Source organism: Hypanus sabinus, chromosome 26 (assembly GCF_030144855.1).
Source record: "Hypanus sabinus isolate sHypSab1 chromosome 26, sHypSab1.hap1, whole genome shotgun sequence".
NCBI classification, from domain to species: Eukaryota; Metazoa; Chordata; class Chondrichthyes; order Myliobatiformes; family Dasyatidae; genus Hypanus; species Hypanus sabinus.
The window spans coordinates 32,706,471-32,724,003 of NC_082731.1; the positions used below are offsets into that span (position 1 = coordinate 32,706,471).

At 39.7% G+C, this 17,533-nt stretch overlaps 1 protein-coding gene across 1 annotated transcript in view; it reads right to left on the reverse strand.

Moving 5' to 3' along the window:
* The window catches only part of LOC132381739 (ryanodine receptor 1-like), a 500,293-nt gene that overhangs the window by 476,246 nt on the left and 6,514 nt on the right, over window positions 1–17,533 (reverse strand). The window contains exons 3-4 of the mRNA XM_059951310.1: window positions 17,279–17,383; window positions 10,175–10,195 (exon numbers count right to left, since the gene is read on the reverse strand). Coding sequence (XP_059807293.1) covers window positions 10,175–10,195; window positions 17,279–17,383 — 126 coding nt within the window. The remainder of the gene's footprint in view (window positions 1–10,174; window positions 10,196–17,278; window positions 17,384–17,533) is intronic.

The window sequence follows — 17,533 nt, forward strand, 5'->3', positions numbered from 1 at the left end:
ATATACAAAAGGCCACACTGGGAGCACCGGACACAGTATACCACACCAGCTGGCTCACAAATGAAGTGTCACCTCACCTGGAAGGACTGTCTGGGGCCCTGAATGGTGGTGAAGGAGGAAGTGTAAGGGCAGGCCCTTGTTCCGCTTACAAGGGTAAGTGCCGGGAGGGAGATCGGTGGGAAGGGATTGGGGGAGGACGAATGGACAAGGGAGTTGTGTAGGGAGCGATCCCTGCAGAAAGCAGAAAGGGGGAGGGGAGGGAAAGAGATGTGCTTGGTAGTGGGGTTCCACTGGAGGTGGCAGAATGATATGTTGGACCTGGAGGCTGGTGGGGTGGTAGGTGAGGACAAGGGGAACTCTCCCTAGTGGGGTGACGGGAGGATGGGGTGTGAGAGGCAAATGTGTGTGAAATGGGAGAGATGTGTTTGAGAGCAGAGTTGATAGTGGACAGATAATGTATTGTCTCTTGACATTTGATCTGAAGTATAAAACCTCACATTTGGCTAGATCAAACTCCATTATCTATTTTTCTGCCAGTATCTGCTACTAGTCTATATTCCACTGTATCCTTCAGCAATCTTCTACAACATTCAGCACCACTATCAAATGCCAACCATCTTTGTATTATCTGTGAACCTACTAACCCTTCTGCTTATATTTTCATCCATCATTGTATAATCACAAATATCAGAGGCTTCACACCGGATGTTTGCAGAGCACCATTAGTCATGAACTCTCAGCTAGAAAAAGTCCCATCAACTACTACCCTTTGCCTTATAAGGCCAAGACAATTATGAATCCAAATACACAAGTCATCATGGATCCTTTTAATTTTAATCTTCTGGAATAGCCTCCCATGAAGGATCTTGTCAAATGCCTCACCAAAGTCCATGTAAATAACACCCCAGCTCTACCTTCATTAGTCACTTTAAGCACATCCTTGAAAAACTCAGTCAAGTTCGTAAGACACAACCTGCCTTGCACAAAGGCATACTATTCATCCCTGGTAACATGCACAAAATGCTGGAGGAACTCACATGGAAAGGAATAAATAGTTGATGTTTGGGACCAAGACCCTTCATTAGGACCATCCCTAATTAGGCTAAGGTTTTCCAAACGCTATTAAATGCTATCCTTAAAAATCCTCACCATAGCTTCTCTACCACTGATGTGAGACTTATTGGCCTAGAGTTTCCGGGATCATCTCTATTTCCCCTCTTGAATAATGAAACAACAATAATTACTTGCCACTTCTCTGGGACCTTGCTTGGGGTTTCATCATCAGGTCCCGGGGACTTATACATGTTTATGTTCTTTGAGAGACCCAACACTAACTCTTCTTTGCCTTAAAAATGCCCTGGCATATTAACATCTTCTCAATTATCTTGTACTCAAAGTTTGCCTGAAACATCGACTGTTCGTTTATTTCCATTAATGCTGCCTGACTGACCTGCTGAATTCCTCCAGCACTTCGAGTATGTTGCCTAAAAATATCTGTTCCCAATTCTCCCTAGAGAAACACTTTATAGTTTCTCCCCCAATTTGACACCAATCTAATCCTCTTCTGCAAGGCCATGCACAACCTTCACTGTAGCTATCTTAAAACTTAAGGAGTTGGGGTCATTTGCTCCATAGCTGTTCTTCCAATCATTAACAACATCATTTAAAAACAAAGTGCTTTGGGTTTTTGCCAAACTGACATAAATTTTGGCTTTTATGCTCCTAATCATATTCTGTATTTTTGCATGGAATAACAAAGCACAAGTAACATACTGGCATAATGAAATGGATTTATGGATGATTGTGACATGGTTAAAGCATGCCAATAATAATGCACATGGAATTAATCATACAGGAAGCATATTGGGATCCAAGACTCAAGCTTATTTATCACGTAACATTGCAATACACAGTGAATTGTGTTCTTTGCGTTAACAACTAACACACTCAAGCGTGAGCTAGGGTGCCACATATTCGAGCACTAACCTACCATGTCCACAATACTCAGCACAGCAATACAGATCACAACAAGCAACAACAAGACAAGATTGCAAGTAGTTCCGGTACAAGATGGTATATATTTAGATTATACATTGAGAAACCCCTAGAATTAAAATATATTTATTATTGTATTTCAAATTATAAATACTGGGAAATTTGAATTTGGGTTCTATAACATTAGTTTTACACTTCATGCACAAGGAGTTTGTTTATTGCTCTTCGAACTGCAACCAGGGGGAAACACTCGGGAGAAGCAGAATCCATGGGGGAATGGGGTCAATTCCTGAAGTGAAGGAAAGTTCATTGGAAATGGAAAAGTGAACACACAAATGCGTGTATAAGTTGCAAGGAACTAGATTGCTGGTCAGAACACGGGTAATGATGAGGTAACGACCAAATTTGTCAAGGAGTTATATGAAATCCAACTGTTGCAGGATGGAGGAGGAAAGAAATGGTTGTCTGAAATATACAAATGGACTCAGGGAGAGAAAAAAGAATGGCTACCTGAAATGTTCAAATTCAGCATTAAGTCCAGAGGTTTGTAAAATGTCTAGGTGAACGATGTGTTGCTGTTGCTCGAGTTGACGTTGGAATAATGTAGGAGGCCAAAGATAGGTAAATCAAAGTAGAAGTGGGACAAAGATGTAAAAGGTGACTGGAAGCCAAAGGTCAGCCTGCAAATCAGCATATGATTTCTCCAATGTACAGAAGACAACATTGTGAGTACCATAATCTAGCACTTCGAGCATTTTTTATTTTCCTATGGATTTCCAGCATCCAAGTTAAATTTTCATATAAATTCAAGCAAATACAAACAGAATTTTCATAGACAGCATTCTCCTAATTTGCAAGGTGCCTGATCTCTTCTAAAATAGGTCTTGTGATATATAATTGTGGTGAACTATGTGCCTGTCGGGACACGCCCCCTGCTGACTGCTCCTGTGGCTCCTCCCACAGGCCCCTGTATAAAGGAGACCTGCGGCCTGACGCTCGGCCTCAGTCTCCACGACATTGTATGATAGACAATCACTCCTGGTTCCTTCTTCCAGTCAATAAAAGCCGATATCTCGCCTTACGTCTCAGTGTGAGTTATTGATGGTGCATCAATAATGCCAAGTGTTAAGATGTAACTTGAACAAAGCAACAGCTCACTGTGATTCATTTGTAACAACCCAGTCGAAATCCTTATTATTATACTATGATATTAAAATTGTATCCTAAAGGCAACTCTTAGAAGCCCATAAAAAGGCTTGATCAAAAGAAAACATACAAATTTTCTGACTCTCTGATCATGATAAACTGAACACAGAACAGTATCAATTTAACATGAAAAAAAGCTGAAGAGCAATATGTTAGCTGATCCTGATTTTAACTTGTCAGACCTCTACACGGAGTCGGGGAAAGAGGGAGAACTGCTTTCCATCAGTGCCAGCAGTAAATCTATATTTTACAGCCAGGGAGGAGAGTGCACAGACTCATTGTAACATCCATTCATCAGGCTGCTCTTTGAAATAATGTACACGTAGGGAGAACATCCTCAGAAACTGGATCACACAATGCACAACTTGTGTTATGCAGTTCTTAGAAACAACCGCAGAACAAAATTGTGGAATTGATGCAGTTTGCATGAAGACCACAATTTGCTTTCCAGTCCTCCGTACGTCTGATGAGCCAATAATGCAGTATGCTGAATAAGCACAGTGGCATCTAGAGCACGCCTGGACCTTGGTGTGGGCCACTCACTCAGAAACCCACTTTTCATTACTTCAGTCTGGTCTGCCTGTAAAGACCAAAACCTGCAGAGCACTTCACTAAAAATGCACCTTATGCAAGTTGTTCTTAAGCAATTCTTAATGGCCATGGCAGGAGCAGGCCCTACCACTCCAATGATCTCCAGATTAACCTTTGTCTCCCTCCAATTTCCAGCTCTGCCTCCATTTCTTTCCCCAGACGCATGCCCCTTTCTCAAAGGAAACTTTCGATATAACCTAACAATCACTAGAACAGTCTGCAGCTTGATCACCCTACCAACTATCATTTCAACACTTACAACAAATCAGTCACAATCTCCTCCCTCCAAATCATTCATGGCTAACACACTTCCCTACCCATTCCCAATCATCCATGGTCCTGTCATCCCAATCACACATCTCCATGACCAGAACTGTGACTCACTCAATTTCCCTCACTTAAAGGCAGTGGATGTCAAGAAAGGATTTCCCACAGAGAACATTTTGGGCCTAAAACCCTTGAGAGTTTTGTTGAGGGTTGGCATGTTTTGTTTATGACTGCTGTGACCGTATTCTTTGGCACTAATGCAATACAGTTTAACACATCTATGCACCATACAATTTCTAAGTCATTGTGCCTTTGTGATTTCCACTCTATAAGCCCGTAGGGATTACTTACTGATCCTTTTTCTTTCCACTTTACAATTATATAAGGTTGATAATTTTGTGTAAATAATTAGACTCAGTTTCAATAAAGTTCTATGCTGATATATACTTAGTGAGTGAAAGTCCATTTAAAAATAGTGAAAAACAGATTAAGTCAACTGGCTGCAAGTTGTAGATGTAGATGCATCAATTATGTTGTCTCTGTTGAAGTTTAACACAATAGGTCATAACTCTACTTTCCAGAGAAGAGATTCTATAACATTGTGACCACTATTACTATTGCCTCCAAACATTGGTTCTTTAAAATCCAATGCGATTTGCATCGAATCAAGGCAATAACATACTGCAAATTATCAATAAAGAATAACAAAACAGCTTCAAAATTCAACAATATAGTTTGCAATATTGATTTCAAATATTGAACAGTGATTAGAAATAATACACTACTTACCTCAATTTTTACAGTTGTTGTTATCTGAAGATAATAACAACTATTTCACACTTAAGTTAATGTTATTTTAACTTTAGTAATTGTATTAGCTAAATAACCCTTAAGGTACCAGGTAAAATGTTATGAAGTCACAACAAGGCAAAAAAATTCAGGGAAGATATAAAGTACACACCAGGTAAAGTTCAGATTGTATCCACATCTTCTTCTGTGCAGTAAACACAGATCTGGATGCTTTCACTTCTGTCAGGTCACACATATTATGCTTTTTACTTAATTTGGTGTATGCTTGAGAAGTGCAGCGATATAACATTATACAATGCACTCAAAATGTGCTTACACCAGCATCTGCTTTTACATGGTGCATACAACGACTTACTCAAAGGTTAAAACACTGGGAAGAAAAAGTGGCCCTGTTCAGCCAAATACAATGTCTAAATTGTGGTAATTTATCATTTTATATTTGACTGTTGGAGGCAAAATGGTGCAGAATTGATACAGAACATAAAAGAGATCTGAGTTTGTAAAAAAAGTGAGCTTAGTAAAAGAAAACAATATGGTGTGAGCGTGCTTTTTGTCTTCTAAAATTTTTGAATGGTATTTTGTTGTTTAGTAATTTCGTTAAATTACCAGAACTACTTAAGCAAAGAAATCTATTTCATGAAATTTTATTTCAGTTCCTGACAGAATTTAGTGACTCCAAGCTTCTGATAATGCTCTTGCTTGATCAGCAAGATGTGGAATTAGAAATCTGTGCTTGGCCACTTCCACTAAAGGCAGCAGAACACTGGCTCCTTGCGCATTCCACTCATAATGGAATTCTGAAACTGGCCAAAAGGCAGCAAAATTAAGAGCTGACTATCTACTACTTCACGGCAAAGATATTTAATAAAGTTACTTGTCAAGTATACTATTCTACCTGGCTAATTTTGAGTCTGTCGTGATGGAAATATAGAATAATTCATGATAAATAATTCCCACTGTTTTCATCATCAAACTTGTGACTTCTTCCCCCATCTTTCAGCAACATTGGGAAAAGCATTTCTGGAAAGACCTGGTAGCAACAATACCTCAACCAGCAACTCGGGTTTTTCCAGCTTTTCAATGATCATGGCTGATCTGACATTCCCCAGTTCAACGAAACAGCTCTTTCTTGATGAATCTTGACTCAATGAATGCACAGTTATCTGTCAACTGCAACTTTAAAAATAGACAAGGGCTCAGCCCACTCCTTGCTCTGGAGCACGAAATTTCAACTTCCAGAGAAATTCCTCCTCATATCATCCCATAATTTTCCAACGAAGCCTTTTGGTTCTGAATTCTCCCATGAGGAAAAATTCCTCTCAGTCTAACTCTCCAACAACCTGTGTTTCAGTAACAATGCACACTAAGTGGAACTCAGCAGGTCAGGTAGCATCCAGGGAAATAAATAAACAGTTGATGTTTCAGGCCGAGGTCCTTCTTCAGGACTGGATAAGGTGGGCAGGGGAGGGGAAGGAGGGCAAGCTAGAAGGTGATAGGTGAAGACAGGTGGTGGAGAGGTTAAGGGCTGGAGAAGAAGGAAGCTGATAAGAGAGAAGAGTGACCTACTGGAGAAAGAGGAGGAGGAGGGGCACCAGGGCAAGGTGATTGGAAGGTGAAAAGAGGTTAAATGCCAGAGTGGGGAATAAAGAAAGAGGAGAGCGGGAGGGTTCTTTTTTTTTAAATCAGGGTTTCAATAAGATTGCCACTGAATCTTCTAAATTCTTAACCATAACCTGATTAACCCTTTCCTTGTAGGGAGAGTTTAAAGACTGACTAGGTAAAGTTCACAGTCTGGGTATTTCTGTGAAGGTGAAAGACGAGGATGGCAAAGTTCTGGAAATTTGAATAACAAGAAATGGTGCAAATTTAGCCAAAAGGTAAAGGGAAGCCCAAGTAAGGTTCAGGAAGTTGAAGTTGAATACAAATGAAGCAGAAAGTAATTTAAAAGAATCAGTAGGTCGACAAGAGGCCATGACACCTGGCAGGTCGGATTAAGGAAAATCCCAGGCAGTTTATGTATACAGTACGGTGCCAAAGTCTGAGGCACACACATATATATCTAGGGTGTGTCAGACTTTTGCACAGGACTGTAGTCATTTTATGTATTGCACTGTACCGCTGCCACAAAAGAAAACTAATTTCACGACAGGTGAGTGATGATAAACCTGATTCTGATCTGGGTCTCTATTGTGGTCTGAGAGTGGGAAGGGAACAGGGAGAAGGGAATCATGTTTGGGAAGAGGGGAAGGGAGAAGGAATGGAGTGGGAAGCATCAGAGGGACATTCTGTAATGATCAGTAAACAAATTGTTTGGAATCAAATGCCCTTGCCTGGTGTCTCAGGGCTGTGTGTGCCTGTATCTGGGCCACCTCCTGCCCGGCACTCCTTCTCTGCCACCCATCTCCCTCCCCTCCCGCAGCATTCCACTCTCACCTTTTCCAACATTCTTTGCTCCTGCCAGATTTACGAACTAGCTCTCCGCTCCATGTTGACAAACACAGTACAACGCAAAAGTCTTAGGCACCCCAGCTAAGACTGAGTCTTTTACATGGTACTGTATGTTTTTTTAAAACATAAAGTAACTATGAAAAGGGTAGGCCCCCTCAGGGATACGGAAAGGTAGTTCCATTTAACGAAGAATGTGGAGTTTTTGGACAGGATGCAGGAGAGATTTACCAGGATGCTGGCTGGATTAGAGGATGTGCTATGGACAGAGACTGCCAAACTTCAGCTGTTTGCTTTGGAGTGGTGGAGGCTGAGAGGAGAGCTGATATGGGTTTATCAGATTATATGAAGCATAGATAGATTAGGGAGTTGGCACATTTTCCTCCTGTAGAGTCAAAATGTCTAATATCAGAAGGTATACATTTAAGGTGTAAAAGAGATATGTTCAAAGGAGATATGTGGGCCATAATTTTTGCTTTATTCAAAGTGGTAGGTGGCAAGGGAGGCAAATATGATAGAAGCATTTAAAATGAGCTTAATATGCAGAGAATAGAGGGATATGGACTTGTGTGGACAGAAGATCTAGTTCAATTAGACTTTTAATCACTAATCATAACATCTTAGGTCGAAGGGCTTGTTCCTATGCGATACTGTTCTACTAGAGGAAGTGAGTGAGGTACTAAATGAGAACTGCACGTTGGTATTCATCAAAGAGAAGGACACTGGATAATAGTAAGGGAGGGATACTCTAGGACATGTTGCTATCAATAAGAGATATTTGATCACTTGAAGAACAAGGAGGATAAGTCCCCTAGGCCCTGATGGATGGCACACTGAGAGGCCGGGGATACGCCGGAGAGTAGTGTGTCCTCTTTAGCCACAGATGGAAGTCTCAGAAAACTGGAGAATATCTTAAATATTGCTATAATATCAAGCAGATATGACAACAAAAGTTAAGAGGCATTTAAAGGCAGGGAAGGAACAGAGGGGGTTGTGCAGGCAAATGTCAATTTAGACTGACATCGTGATTGGAGCACAGACATGGGTTGAAGGTCTGTTCCTGTACTGGTCTATGATCTATCTCTATATCTACAAATGAACCTCCCCAGAATAGCCTTGAATGAAATCAAACATTTTGGGGACCCAAACTGTTTTCAGTATTCTAGATATGACCTCGCCAAGTGCCTTGTGAACTTGCAGGACTTTCCTTCTTATATACTCCAACCCCGTTGGAAAAGGTTTCAAAAGGCACATTTAATATCAGAGAAATGTATTCTTTTTCTTTGCAAATAAGGGCCAATGTTCCATTTGCCTTCTGTATGACCAGATAAATGATATGAAGAGAGAAACTACATTGAAGTGGATACTAGCAACAAATAAAATATCAATTTAATTTACTTTAACTTCTTTGAATTCCTGGATAAGGTGACTTTATGATGAACGGATCTTTACTCTTTAAGGTTTAGAAGAGCAAATGTTAGACATCATCAGGAATTCTGTCACTGATCAATACATTTTTGAAACAAAGGAGAATCAACAGAAATAGGGATAGGAAAGGAAAGTGAAGACCACCTGCGATCTTACTAAACAGTGAAGGGTGCTTGTGGAGTCCTTATCCCGAACTTCAGCAACTCACATGGAAAACCTACATCTCCAAGTATAATTACTTAGCTCAATCTTATTCTTCCAAATATCAAATGAAAAGTCTGGGCACTCTTTTAGATCAGCAGGGATGTAATAGGCGCCAAGTCCCCTTCCACGTGGTAAATTTTCCCTGATTCTGCTTCATGATATTACACACTGCTGGTCAACTACTCATTCTGTGTATTAAGAAATGTTCCGTTTTATCAGAAGGACCCCGATTCTCCAGAACTAAAAATGCAAAAAAGAATCACTGATTTATGACATGGGAGTTTTGGCACTAAATAGCCAATGTTTTGAAAAGGAGAGACAAAATAAGTTGAAGAGCAAAATGAAAGCATTTTATCCTAAAGATAATTTTTGAAATTAAAAAAAAAATCTAAAATCTGAAAACAGAATGTACCTATTCAAATGTGACATTTTACCAGCTGGACAGCTTGCAAGTCAGATTTAAACCTGTAACACATGAACACCCAAGAGTCAGATTGAGATGTGAATTGAATGCAAAAATCCAGAATGTTGAGCTACAGGCGCACAAATCGAAATCTATTAAATATTCCTAGACAAACCTGAGACGACACTAAATTTTCCAACACGAGTACTTCCTCCGGAGGAAAGGTGAAGCAAAATAGCTTCCTTTCTCTGAGAAATACTGTATGTCGAATGACTTTCCCTACAGAGTGACTTAGGGGAAATCTTGAGGAAAAAATAAACAATGAATCCCTATAGGAAACCATGCTTCTAACCAGATATGGTACATTACCCGGTAGACCCATGCTCTCCATAATCTCAGTAAAGCACCTTTTGCCTGGAAGGAGGAAGTCATGAGAAATAAAGAAAAATGAAACGAGTGTTTAAGAAAAGAGCAAGTAAGTAAATCTGAACAAAAACTAGATAATGTGGAGATTAATGTGAGGCTCTGATTCAGAAACTGTTCTTTGTAGATTATTAATTCTAAGATATTGTTTTCTTCAATAGAAGCAGAGGTATAAAGAATGGCAATGTAAAGTGTTCTCAGCTGATTCTGAGAAAACAGTAATTTAAAAGAAAATAACATGTTATGGTAAAACGAATGCAAGGTATGAACAGGGCCTTTATGAGGAAGTGAAAGATGTTAGACCTCATGCAGTGATGACTAATCACCTGCAGAAGGGATTTAAGATAGTTTAAATTAGGGGCACAGCAACAAAGCCAGAGTAGTACAGACACACAAACATACCCATTTGTCCAGATCAAGAGGCTTGCATTGTGGATAAAATGAAAAGCAGAAAAAAAAGTATATTATTTTCAATTTGCACTTCTTTCTGGACTTTTCTGCCCACATGATAGGTAACCGCTCTACAACCACACACACACACACACACACCAACTTTGACGACAAGAGGGGATTAAAAAAAACCTGTTTCAAAGTTAATTAATACAAATCCAGTAAATGGCACGATAGAGTATTTCAGACTACCAGTGAATCACTGGAAATTAGAATGATTTGTTTCCTGATAACTGCTGTTCAAGGATGTGATAATGTTGACTCAACATATTTTAACTTCTAACTCTTCATAAAATATTTTGTACAATTTAGCTGGCAATGCATAAAACATACATGTACTCTAGTTAGCAATACATGGTTGTAGTTATGACTTCTCTAAGAAAAACTATGGTATTTCAGACATTTCAGGTTAAAAAATAACTAATTTAAATTCAGTTACATCTCTCTGCTGATAAAACATTCAGTTACTCACAGAAACCAAAAGTACATCAGTGAAAGTCAGTAAAACATCCAAATAACAAGTATACACAAGTAATATGTCACACAAAGATATCTAGTACTTTTGTATATTTGTAATATTTATAACATATTTGATATTTCAAAATTCAGTTGAAAATATCACCTTTAAAAAATGTTTTGTCTGTTCGGTATTCTGTCCGTAGCATATGCTAAATTTTAACAAAGAACTGTAAAATCTATTCATATTGTTTTCTGGGTTTTCGTAGGGGCAAGGAATGTGTTATATTTAATCTGCTCAGTATTTTTTTGTCAAGTCAGATATCTCCATATACTGCTTTAACAGGGTAATCGATCGATGACTGAAGGAATGCAGAAGTACGTTTTGATCTTAGGCCACACCATGCACTCTGAAGAAGATGTGTGTACCTGTATAAGGTGAATGTCATTTAAAAAGTGGATATAATTTGACTGCAAAGGTTTGTCCATATATAGAAAATAAATGCTGCTAATCTTTATTTATTTAGAGATACAGCACAGAAAAGGCTTTATGAGCCTCACCACCAGCAAACCACCTATTTAACATCAGCCTCATCACAGGACAATGTACACTGACCAATTAACCTACTAATGTATGCCTGCGGACTCCAGGAGGAAACTGGAGCACCTGGAGGAAACCCATACAGCCAGGGTGAGAATGTACAAATAGTTACAGGCAGGTTGGCTATATTAGCATTCTGCTAACTACTATACTACCGTGCATAACATAAGACCAACAAACATGATAGGTAATTAGTAATCTATAAACATTCAGAGTATTAAAATTATTACAAAAAAGCAAAGAGAAAATTACTCAAACAGAAAATGGTGCAAATACTCAGCAGGTCAGACAGCATTTGTGTAAAGAGCAACCCACACAAAATGCTGGAGAGACTCAGCAAGTCAGGCAGCATCTATAGTTGGGAGCTTAATATTGAAGGATACACATTGTATCAAAAGAACAGGCAGGTAGGCAGAGGGGGTGGGGTGGCTCTGTTGGCAAAAATCAAATCAAATCCTTAGAAAGAGGTAACATAGGACTGGAAGATGTAGAATTGCTTTCAGCAGAGTTAAAGAACTGCAAGAGTAAAAAGATTCTGATAGGAGTGATAAACACACCTCCAATGTGGGCTACAAATTTCAATGGGAGATTAAAATGCATGTCAAGAGGGCAATATTACGATAGTCATAGGCAATTTCAATATGCAGGTAGATTGGGAAAAATCAGGTTTGTGCTCATTTTTGGATCTTAAGAGATAGAATTTGTAGAATGCCTACAAGATGACTTTTTAGAACAGCTAATCTGGATCATAGAGCAAAAATTAGTGGGAAGTTAGAGGATTGAGAAGCTTTTAAAAACCAGAAGGTGGAAAATAAAAAAAAGCCATAAGGAGAGAAAAGGTGAAATATGAAGGTCGGCCAGCCAGTAATAAAAACCAAAAGTTTTTTCACTCATATAAAGAGTAAAAGAGAGGCAAGAGTAGATATTGGGTTGCAGGAAAATGACGCTGGAGAGGTAGCAATGGGGGAACAAGGAAATGGAGGACTAGCGAAATAAGTATTTTGCATCAGTATTCACTACGGAAGATACAAGCAGTGTGCCTGATGTTCAAGAGTGTCAGGCGGCAGAAGTGAGTGTAGTTGCTATTACTAGAAATTTGAAAGGTTTTAAGGTGGGTAAGTCACCTGGGCCAAATAGACTACACCCAAGGATTCTGAAAGAAGGAGCTGAAGAGATTATGGAGGCACTAGCAATGATCTTTTAAGAATCAATAGATCCTGGTGTGGTTTCGGAGAACTGGAAAATTGCAAATGTTACTCCACTTCTCAAGAAGGGAGGGAGGTAGAAGAAAGGAAACTATGGACCAGTGAGCCCAACCTCAGTGGTTGGGAAGATGTTGGAGTCACATGACAAAATAGGCCAAAGTCAGTATGGTTTCTTCAAGGGAAAAATCTTGCCTGACAAATCTATCGGAATTCTTTGAAGAAGCAACAAGCAGGATAGACAAAGGTCCTTAAGGTGGATGATGTGTACTTGGATTTTCAGAAGGCCTTTGACAAGGTACAAGGTAAGAGCACATGGTATTACAGGGAAGATTCTGCTATGGATAAAGCAATAGTGGATTGGCAGAAGGCAAAGAGTGGGAATAAAAGCAAACATGAGGAAATCTGCATTTGCTGGAAATTCAAGCAACACACACAAAATGCTGGTGGAACACAGCAGGCCAGGCAGCATCCAGAGGGAGAAGCACTGTCTACATTTTGGGCCAAGACCCTTTGTCCGGACTCAGACCTGACGAAGGGTCTCGGCCCGAAATGCCGACAGTGCATCTTCCTATAGATGCTGCCTGGCCTGCTGTGTTCCACCAACATTTTGAGTGGGAATAAAAGGAGCCTTTCTCATCGGCTGCCCGTGGCTAGTGGTGTTCTACAGGAGTCTGTATTGGCACCACTTATTTTTACGTTGTATGACGATGATTTGAATGACAAAATGATGGCCTTGTGGCCAAGTTTGCCGACGATACAAAGACAGGTGGAGGTGCAGGTAGTGTTGAGGAAGCAGGGAGGCTGTAGGAAAACTTACACAGATTAGAAGAATGGGGCAAAGAAGTGGCAGATGGAAATCTGTGTCAGATGATAGACTTTGGTAGAAGGAATAAAAGTGAAGATCGTTTTCTAATCGGGCAGAAAATTCACAGATCCAAGCTGCAGAGGGACTTGACAGTCCTTGTGCAGGAGTCCCTGAAGATTAACATGCAGGTTGAGTCTGTGGTGACGAAGGCAAATGCAATGTTATCATTCACCTCAAAAGGATTAGAATATAAAAGCAAGGATGTGATGCTGAGGCTTTATAAGACACTGGTGAGGCCTCACTTGGAGTATTGTGAGAAGTTTTTGTCACTTTATTTAAGAAAGGTTGTGCCGACATTGGAAAGGGTTCAAGGGAGGTTGATGAAAATGACACAGGATTGAAAGATTTATCATATGAGGAGAATTTGATGACTCTGAGCCTGTACTCACTGGAATTCAGAGTAATGGGGGGGGGGGGTGGGGGATCTCATTAAAACCTATTGAATGTTGAAAGGCCTCAATAGAGTGGATGATGTGGAGAGGATGTTTCCTATAGTGGGGGAAGTCTAGGACCAGAGCGCACAGCCTCAGTATAGAGGGATATCCATTCAGAATGGAAGTGAGGAGGAATATCTTTAGCCAAAGGGTGGTGAATATGTGGAATTCATTGCCACATCCAGATCATTGAGTGTATTTAAGACAGAGTTTGATAGATTCTTGAACCATGAAAGATTACAGGGAGAAGGCAGGAGAATGGGATAACTTGTTCCATATACACATCAAACTTGCCCCTCAGGTCCTGCCGGCATCAATCCCTTCAATCACATCTGTGAGACATGATTTCCCATGCTGACTATCCTGTTTCAGTCCATGCCTTACCAAAAGTAGGGAGATGCTGTCTTTCAGAATCCCAGTAACTTACCCATCACTGAAGCATGGCTCACTGATCTGCAATTGTCTTTGCAGTCCTCCTTAAATTAAGGCACAACTTTAGCCACCTATGGCTAAGGAAGATAAAAAAAATCTCTGCTAGAATTTGAGGAATTTCTTCCCTTTCCCACAGCATCCAGCAATACTTGTGGTTGGGCCTTAGGGATTTATCCACCTTTATGCATGGCAAGACCACCAACCCTTCCCTTTCCATAATATTGAAATGTTTCAGGACATCGCTGTTCACTTTACTGAACTTCCAAGCTCCCACAAACTTTTCCACGGTAAATTTATACGGGTGACCTCACCCATCTTCTGTGTCTCCACCAACAGAAGACCACACTGAACCTTAAGGTGACCTATTCTCTCTTTTGCTTGAAATTTACTTGTGGAATATTTTATGATTCTTGTTTATCTACCTGTAAGGATATCACATGACCCTTTTTTGCCCTCTTGATTTTCTTCCTAAGTGTATTCTTACATCCTCTATGCTCCTCAAGGGACTAACTTGATTCCAGCTGCCAGTATCTGGCATATCGCTTCTTTTCCTGACCAGGGCCCCAATATTCCTTGTCAGCCAGGGTTGCCTAATCCTACCAGCCTTGGCATTTACCAGGAACATGTTGGCCCTGAAAGCTCCCTATTTCGCATTTAAAAGTCTCCCACTTGCCAAATGTCCCTTTACCTACTAACAGCCTCACACATTCAACTTTTGCAAGTTACTGTAAAATGCCATCAAATGCCTTGTCCAAATTTAGGACACATGGACCACCCTACCTGTAGCCATATCTATTTTAAAACTGATAGAATTGTGATCACTATTCCTATAGACACTTCAGCCACTTGACTAGTCTCATTTCCCAAAGAAACATCTACAATTTGCTTTAGAAAATGTTTTAATTTTAAAATTTAGAAAAGCACAAATGTGGAGTAAAAAAGGGAGTTTGCAGATAGAACTTAACAAGTTCTGCCTTATCTAATCCCTAAGCATTATGGCAGTCCCAGTTAAAAGGGAAGGTAACAGTCAACAACCCTATTATTCATCCTCAATCTGCAATCTCCATTTGTATTTGTTCCATATTTGTATTTTTAAATAATGACAATGAAAGCCAATAAAATCAACAGAACCTAATGACTTCTGTGACGGTTTTGGTTGCACAGGGTTGTTATCTTCCAGGATTCCATAGATGCAAGAACAGTTCCCACAGATCAGAGGGAACCCTATTCTTTAAGAAAGCACAAAGACACAAAAAAGGGAGCTACAGACTAATCACACATCACTAATATAAAAAAGACTGGAATTTAAGGTCAAAGAAGTGGTTACATGGCAAGTGAAAGATGACAGTCCACATGCACCGTGACTTTAATACACGTTCATTAGACATCAAAGTTACGACTCAACCCATACAATTTGTAAACTTTCACTTTGTTCAAGGCTTCTTCCTATATTTGAGTACCAGCCAATGAAACTATTAGATTAACAAATGTTGGATAAATAAGTTATAGCCGTACTAAACATTTAAATTCATAGAGAGACAGTCACAGGGAGGCAGGCAGCCTGGTAGGTTACTAGCCACTATACATTACCCCTAATAAGTGATAGAATATGGCGGGAGTCGATAAGAATGTGAAAAAATGTAAAATAGATTCATATCAGATTTGTGTCAACAGGTAGGTAATAGTCAGTGCTGCTCCGAGGGCCAATAGTCCCATTTCCATGCTGTATCAATGACTCTATAAAGCAAAACATTTTAAAGTTACATACACTATCCTGAAAATAATTCAAATTCAATGCCCTTTGCTATGTACATAATGATCCAATGCGATAGTTGTCACAGATTCATAACATTGATACTAATTCAGCTCTTCTAATTACAACAGGCTATCCTTCTCACTTATACATTGTTAATATCAAAATACATAGCTATAAGGATTTTATTTTGAAGTCGGAGTATTTTTCTTTTAATTCAGAATGCACAGTGATATCTTCCAGAATTAAATGAGCTAACTTCACTATTTGGACATCAACAGCTGTTCTCTGGGATTCCCAATCAGCAAACCTCTCCACAAATTCTTCATTTTGTAATTCTGAGTTTTGTAATTCTATGATAACAGGTTGTCACAGCCGGGTGAGGTAGCGGGGATAAGCTCCCACTGCCTATTAAATGCTCCCCATGGCATGCGTCCCAACCAGCCTCTCTGACGACAAAGTCCAGCTCCTGGCCTTCGTGTGCGGCTTAGCTACCAAGCCCAGCGGATCCACTCCTAAGCAAAGTTGGGCTACTGGCACTTTAAAACCAATCGTTTCTCTTAGATTGGGTTGGTCCGCCATTGTTAGGCGCTTACCCAGGAGAAGAAAAACTTTAATCTCAAACCTCTGCTGCTTTGTGGCTATATCTACTCATGGAGAAGGCTTCGGAAGTAAACCCCAAGGAAAGTTCCCAGAGCTGGACTCCCTAAGGCAGTCCTATCTTGAGTTCAATACATTCGGGCAACTCCCGTGATGACACAGGTGCCAAGTTGTACCAGTATCTGTCATTCCTTCGGATTCATCAGCTGTATGGACAGGGGGAACCCGCAGCATGGCCATCAGATGCTCTCCATGTTATACTGCTTTGGCTTGAGTGATCATGTAGACAGCTAGGACATAATATCCGTGGTCGACACCAATCAAAAGAGGGCCTCACAATTTTCAGTGCACATACTATTGTGATACTTCAATCACAGATGAAATAAAACTGAAATATTTAAAAAGTCAAATAAATTATATAGAGAACTACTATTCATCTATGATAGAATGCAAATTTCAATTGCTTATACAAGATACAATTAATGTTGTAACTTTAAATGTCACAGACTCTTTGTCAATTGTTTCAATACCTTGTGAATATTTTCATTTCACTATGGCTTTTCACAATCGATATAATAAAAACTTTTAAAAAACATCTAGAAAGACATATTGGGGTTCATTCAATGCAAGGTATTTCCCCTGTATCAAGACAATAGAATTAAAAAGAGTGAATTTGTAATTAAACCATCTCATCCAACTTCGCAACTTACCTCATTGCCCTTTTCAACGGTGTTGGCCAGCATTTCCTGCAGAGCTCGTACAGAGAGTGACTGCTCCAGGACAAAGCTGCAGATTGCAAGGTCTGGAGGAACATTCTGGAAGTACAGAAGGGAGGGAAATTCAATGCTGTTCTTCATATAAATTAATTTATCTGAAATAAAACATTTTTATGTTGGTCATATTACTCAATTAACCAATAATTAAAATTACAGACTTAAAAGTGCCGCGAAAAATTACCAGAAACT